Source organism: Pungitius pungitius, chromosome 14 (assembly GCF_949316345.1).
Source record: "Pungitius pungitius chromosome 14, fPunPun2.1, whole genome shotgun sequence".
Taxonomy (NCBI): Eukaryota; Metazoa; Chordata; class Actinopteri; order Perciformes; family Gasterosteidae; genus Pungitius; species Pungitius pungitius.
In genome coordinates this window covers 2867523-2874335 of record NC_084913.1, presented here as the reverse complement: position 1 = coordinate 2874335, position 6813 = coordinate 2867523, and the positions used below count along the sequence as shown (strand labels likewise).

At 43.6% G+C, this 6813-nt stretch overlaps 1 protein-coding gene across 3 annotated transcripts; it reads left to right on the top strand.

Annotated features, from left to right (window-relative positions):
• The first annotated feature begins 1212 nt into the window (after nucleotides 1-1212).
• On the top strand, nucleotides 1213-6589 carry LOC134104011 (uncharacterized). Of its 3 annotated transcripts, XM_062557298.1 has the most exons (15): nucleotides 1995-2028; nucleotides 2170-2241; nucleotides 2404-2475; nucleotides 2683-2754; nucleotides 2872-2943; nucleotides 3847-3990; nucleotides 4309-4393; nucleotides 4460-4609; nucleotides 4674-4769; nucleotides 4836-5080; nucleotides 5165-5296; nucleotides 5406-5524; nucleotides 5616-5789; nucleotides 5879-5968; nucleotides 6136-6589. In XM_062557298.1, the coding sequence occupies exons 7-15, from the start codon at nucleotides 4311-4313 to the stop codon at nucleotides 6250-6252; spliced, it is 1206 nt and encodes a 401-aa protein (XP_062413282.1). In that variant the 5' UTR covers nucleotides 1995-2028; nucleotides 2170-2241; nucleotides 2404-2475; nucleotides 2683-2754; nucleotides 2872-2943; nucleotides 3847-3990; nucleotides 4309-4310; the 3' UTR covers nucleotides 6253-6589. The 3 variants fall into 3 exon arrangements, with proteins under 3 accessions (XP_062413283.1, XP_062413281.1, XP_062413282.1); XM_062557299.1 differs by having other exon boundaries at nucleotides 1213-2260; nucleotides 4902-5080; XM_062557297.1 differs by having other exon boundaries at nucleotides 1213-2260.
• The last annotated feature ends 224 nt before the right edge of the window (nucleotides 6590-6813 follow it).

The window sequence follows — 6813 nt, the reverse complement described above, 5'->3', positions numbered from 1 at the left end:
ATGAAGAGGCTGGTTCCATCGCTGCAGTGCACATGTTGAAGTGTCCCAGATACTGAACCGCACATGGCTGTGGTTGTGAATGTTTGTTTCGCCAGTGATAACTTATGTTGTAAAGCGCTTTAATGGTCACGAAGAGGAGTGGAATACGGTGCAGTCTTCAGTGTCACTTTCAGATGAATTTTCCCAGTTGAAGCGTTGAAATATATCATCGTGAACCCTATTTATAAAAAGAGTTGTGTTTCTTCCAGCAGATAAAAGCTTTGAGTTTGAATTATTCAAACCTTTATAATTAAAAAAAAAATCTGAAAGGGATCCAGATTAATTAAAATGTCATTAAAAGCCGACATGAACATTGCACACCGGCTCTGTGCTCTTTAAACATCGTCTTAGACCGTCTCCCGCTCTGAGGGCATTTGAGATAAAGAGCCTCCCCTGTTTAAAAGGTGCGACTCCGGCGGGCTCCCTGAAGCCCCTCAGTCAGCTACCAGCCCCCCCCCCGCCCGCCCCCCACCTCCCTCATGAAGCCCTCTCAGGTTGTTTGCTCAGGCTGTCGCTCTGAAGACAGCCCCACTCAGTTTGGATGTTCTTTTCCCAGGCGAGAGCTGCCGGCTACATGTTTGCTTTCCCTCGTCTCTCAAAGGCCACATTCACCTCGGGGCCCGAGGAGAAAGGGAGCCCGGTGTATGGAAGTATGCGGGGCCGCGGTGGCCAGCGCTACTTTGAAACTAAGTGCCTGAGTGTTATATGCAGGCAGGCGAAGGGTTGTCTCGCTTTTATTTATTTACTTTTTTTTTTTTTTTTATTATGAAGGATGCTCGCATTCCTCAGAAATTACACCGTGGTTTGTGTCATGAAAGCTAAGCGGGCTGATACGTGGATCTGGTCTCTCTAATTGGGTGTCGCGAAAAAGCGACGATAAGATGGATGAAAAAAATACCAAAAATGTATTTTAAAAAAGAATGACAAATCTGCTTGTTAAATATTCACATGAAATTCTCTTTGATGTTCGCCTGTTTTCTATATCAGCCGGTGACTTCAAAGGGAAGAGCTCCACTCCGGTTTTCCTCCACCCTCAGAATCATTCTAGACCCGTGGTGTCCAACATCGGCCCCGCCGGATGGCTTTGCTTCCCCCGATGAGCACACACAGACACGTGCACGCCTCGCGAAATAACCGTGCCCTTACTTAAGGTATATAGGTATATATATATATATATATACAGTGTTGGGAAAGTTCACTTTCTACATGAACTAGTTCAAAGTTCAGTTCACAAATTTTAAAATGAACTAGTTCAGTTCATAGTTCAAACTTCAAAATATATTGAACTAAGTTCACAGTTCCAACTAGTTCAGTTTTTCCAAATGTTTCTGGGAGCTATTATTTTTCTAAATTATTGCCACAGCCCAGAACCACAGACAGCAATTATTTTATCAGTTTTAACACTGAAGCTATGCATCAGATTTCATCTTCATATCCAATTTTGAATCCTTATCCAACCAGGGTTTACATTAGCATTGAGGGGACAGCATTTCTCTATTGTTGCTTTAATGTTGCTGTCCATTCATTCCACACTAGCAGCAGCGTTCACCCCTACAGTACATTCTCAAACACATGCTGCTTGAATGGTCTTTTTTAAATAAGGAATAAAAATACGACAGTTATCATTAAGGTGCAAATGTTTGCAAAGAAAGGTCAGATTCCTCCCATCCTCACCGACCTTGTCAGTAACTTCATAAAACTCATTTGAATCAGATCACAGATGGATTTGTGAACAGTAACAAAAAATCTGGATTGGATGAAACTGCATTTGATAACAACAGGTGCTACGAATGAAGACCTGCATGAGTCATTAGATGCATCATTACAGACTCATGGCCTGGAATAATAAAGTGGCTTTAGACATGATGGCGGCTGGAAGCGGTAGCTTCTGCAAAATGTTTGGGTCTGTTTGTTGTGCGATCATCTCCAACAACACAGCTCCTGATGACTCGGTGTCCCACGGACTATACCGAACGAGATCAACTCACTGTGAGTAACGCGTGGTTTGTACCGTGAGTAAAGCACGAGGTAAACACGATGCTTGGATCCCGGTGTGTCTCTGAAGGGTTGCCGTGTCTGGATCTGATCGTTAACCAAGACTTTGTTTTGTATGTGCTTTCTTGGAAACAGGAGCGTGGTGAATGGATCTATTTCTGAAATTACAGAAGGGATGTTTTCACTCATGCCTTCTCTGCAGCTGCTGTAACTGCTATTTTGGCAGGTGAAAGTAAAATCGATGCATTGATTGATTGCCATTGACCGTTTAGGCTAATTATAGTGCAATGCACACAAAAAAAAGTGGACACACTATTAATTGTTACGTGTTAATTCTTAGTATCTGGGTCGTTTTTTTGTCCTCCACAGACTTCTAAATGCAAATTCTTTGACAACAATCAAAGATGATGCGTTCGCTGGCCTTCCACATCTAGAATATTTGTGAGTATTAATTGATGAACCTGCATGTTAAACGTTTTTCTGATAGTATTCAAAATTGGATACAAAAAACCCCGAAAAACCTGACAAAATACCTGACCAAATAAAGATTACGTTGAAGGTCTGTATGACGTCATACCCTGATCACTTCTCCTCCTTTTGCCCCACCCTTTAATCTCCTAAACCTTCTAATTTAACCCCTCTGAACAGATTCATTGAAGGGAACAAGATTGAATTGATCAGCAAAAATGCCTTTCGCGGACTGCGAGATCTGACTCATCTGTAAGTCTGCTGACATTCTCTTAACCACGTAGCATCTGCAGCACTGGCGTCTCACTATAACAAAGAGTGACTGACACATTTTTACGTTGTTCTGGTAACACTATGTTTCTGATTTAGATCACTTGCCAATAACAAGATGAGGTTTCTGCCAAGAAATCTGTTTTTTGACTTGGATTCTTTGCTGGAACTGTGAGTAAGCTTTATTGCACTATTTGGAGGTGTTGGAGGCAGGATATCTTATTGTGAAAGGCCAGCATTGATGTTCATTTTTGCGACTTTTTAGAGCAAAAAAAACTATGGGGATTAACAGGATAAGTTTGTTGGGCTTGATTATGTTTACATCAAATATCTGATTAGATACACAATGAAAAGAAAACCCACTTTCTCATCAGTAGTCGTTCTGATGAAGTTCTGTGTGTACGCATGAATATGTAAAAAAAAGCTATAATTTGCTTCAGATGCTAATATAATATATTTTTCCATTCTCTCTATACTCTAATTATAATACATTAAAACTATAATAAAGGATGTCAAAAGCAGTCATTGAGAGCGTGAGTCTGATAAGAGTGTATTGATAATGCAGAATATATACGTATCAATGACTAAGGAGGGAGTTGATTCTCAGATCTTTTAAAGGTTAAACGTGGAGGTGATTGGACACTTTACTGCAGTCTAAAAGGCTCTGTGAAAAGAAAAATTAAATACACTTTAGTACTTCTCAGATTTATTTTCTGATTTTATGTGATTACGTAAAACGATCCTGTTTAAAATCTGTATTTTGTGTGGAATTTTGGTCATTTTAAGTAATTTTGAAAAAAAAATGTCATTTAGAGTAATATTGAAAACTTCAGTCTGCATTTTTGGTGAATTATACCTTTTCTTGTAAAAACGTTTTTACAAATCAGTTCATTTTCAGAAATTAACTTGTAATTACTGGGCAAGTGATACACTTGTAAATTGTTAATTAAGTTGTTCATACCGTCAGTCAAGTCAGTGGCAGGAGCCACATTCCTGTGTTCTAAACCTGATTTGCATGTGGAATCGTGGAATGTTCTGTAGAATAATGGTAGAATTCCGTGGAACTCACCTCAGATTCTCTGGTGGAATCCTCGGCGCCTATAAACCAAACGCCCACAAGAATCGATCATTTGAGCTCAGTCAACCGATCGCAGCGGCCACATTGACCCGAGCTCCCCGATTTCCAACCATTCTCCTTTCAACACAAAGAAGAAACAAGTGAGTTACCAGGAAAGCTGCAGACTTTAAACCATTCATCTAAACATTTAAAATGCTTCAAGCCTTGATTCGACAAAAATGTCAAAACCTGAATCTAATTTCAGTTTTTATTGTTGTATAGTTTAATACACCTTCTATGTGTGTATTGGCTCACTGATAAGGAGGACAAATATGCTGTTTATTGTATTTTATGGCTCTCATTAATTCCTTCACTTTATTGTTCATGGTGACAATACACAACATCCAAGCTAACGTGTCTATTCCTATCAATGCGTGTTGCTGATGATTCGCCCCTTTGTGTTTTACACCTTTTTCCAGAAATGGAAATACTAAAAGACGCCATCCTCAGAAGAACCCTTTGCACCGAGGAGGCACCACAAGCTGCTCCCGGCTTGCTGCAAAGGTACATTAGTATTGTGTGTTCTCCACCAATGAACAAGTTGCCGCTAACGTCCTGCACATCTTTTAGGATCTTCAGGTATCTCAACCCCTGGGGTCAACCTCCCACGGTGACCCAGGAACATCTGCAGAAGTCACCACTGCAGGATGACTCAACCCACCCGGACACAAACCCAGAGACCAAGGAGGCACCACAAGCTGCTCCCGGCTTGCTGCAAAGGTACGTTAGTATTGTGTTCTCCACCAATGAACGAGTCGCCGCTAACGCCCTGCACATCTTTTAGGTTCTTCAGGTATCTCAACCCCTGGGGTCAACCTCCCACAGTGACCCAGGAACATCTGCAGGAGGCACCACAAGCTGCTCCCGGCTTGCTGCAAAGGTACGTTAGTATTGTGTGTTCTCCACCAATGAACGAGTCGCCGCTAACGTCCTGCACATCTTTTAGGATCTTCAGGTATCTCAACCCCTGGGGTCAACCTCGCCCGGTGCAGAAAGACTCAATCTTCAGAAGGATCTTCAGGTACCTCAACCCTTGGGGTCAAAAAAACCCAAACCAGGGAGTCAAGGGTGAACAAAACAAGACCAAAAAGACAAAAAAAAGGTTCAAAATCAACCTGATGATGATGGGACTCAAATGGGGCTGGAGAACAAAGATCATGTATTTCCTCCTCCTGTTTCTGTTTGCTGGTGGTGAGTCTTTGCTTCACTTATTGCTCTTACTGGCGTCGCTGTGTCCGTCCCCTTTCTGAATGTCCCTGCTTTGTGTCCTTTCAGGAGTGACACAGCACGCACACCTCAGCAACCAGCTACAAGACGCCCGGCTGAAAATAACCACCCTCACGCAGCTGATGAGCCGATTGAGTCCCGTCGCAGACACAATGGCCAACTTCGCCCAGGAGTCGCAGGGTGAGTCCTCGCCTTTGCCTTCATCATCATCATCTTCATCAGCGTCATCGTCTTGTCAGGTTTGACGCGTTGTGGTTTGTAACTTTGTATTCGTGTCCCTTACTTGCAGGAGCCAGAGTCCTCCACCCCCTGTCCTCAGACACGTTCCGGACCTCAATACAAGACAAAATAATGGACCAGCTGCTCTCCTGGGTCACAACCTCCACCGACCACCAAAGAATCATCCAGGTAGGAAGGTCTTATCATGAACGAACGCAGAGACACCGGTCGTAGCGGATGGCCTGCGAGCCCTGAACCTTGACTCTTTGTCTCTCCTCAGGACCACTCAAGGTCGCCCCCCGGAGCGTGCTGGTGCTTCGCCGGGGCCAAGGGACACGCCGTCGTCTCCTTGTCGCATCCCATCGAGGTCACGCACGTCACGATCGGCCACATCACAAAAAGGCAGTCACTCACCGGGGTAATCAACAGTGCGCCGAGGGAGTTCTCCGTCTACGTAAGTCAGAAGCTTTTCCTGGACGCGTCCTGCCTGCAAGGCGCCGTTGTTCCGTCCCTAAAAAAAGTATTTATTTCCGTCTCCTCCAGGGATTGGTGCACGACAACGACGAAGGCATCCACCTGGGGAGCTTTGCGTACAGCAAGAACGGCCTGAGCTCCCAGACCTTTGAGCTGCCTGTGAGTGTGTCAGAGGTCAAGCAGAGCAGCACGCATGACCTCTGCTGCTAGTAGATATGTTCACTATAACAGACTGAGGTGGAGTCGCAACCTGAACCAGGTCCGCATCTCCGCCACGAAGCGCCACGCCCTTCATTCACGTGTGTGTCTCTCTCTTCTCTGACCAGGTCCCAGTCAAAGATGTCTTCAGCCACGTCAAGCTGGAGATAAAGACAAACTGGGGGGATGAAGACCAAACGTGCCTCTACAACTTCAGGGTACACGGGTATCCGGTGTCTGGTTAGGGTGTAGAATGTCGACCAACCCTGAACCGTCCAAGAACAAATGTCATCAAATGGAATACATAAATATGTGAACATGGGTATGCATAAATAGATGTATTAGATGACATGTTCACGGATGTGTTCGGGTTGGTTTGCCTTCCCACGTGGGTTTTCCCCGGGTCCTCCGGTTTCCCCCCACACACCAAACACTGTTTGGTTTACAGAATTAGGTCTTTTGGGGTTTTCTCCGGGTTCTCCGGTTCGCCCACAAACACACCAAACATTGTTTGGTTTACAATTGGCAGAAGAGAATTAGGTCTTTTGGGGTTTTCTCCGGGTTCTCCGGTTCGCCCACATACATACCCAACATTTTTGGGTTCACAAAAAAAATTTGTTTAGTTTATAATTGTTTGAAAAATAATAAATATTTGGAAATGTATATTTTATTTTCTGTGTATTTTATTCACCATTTTATTTTTTTCTGATGTTCCATCAAAGGGAAACGGTTGATCTTTTCTCTTGGTCATTCACAAGGACTGAAGTCCTGAACATTGAGGGAGCTTTTCATTGTTAGTGGCAGGT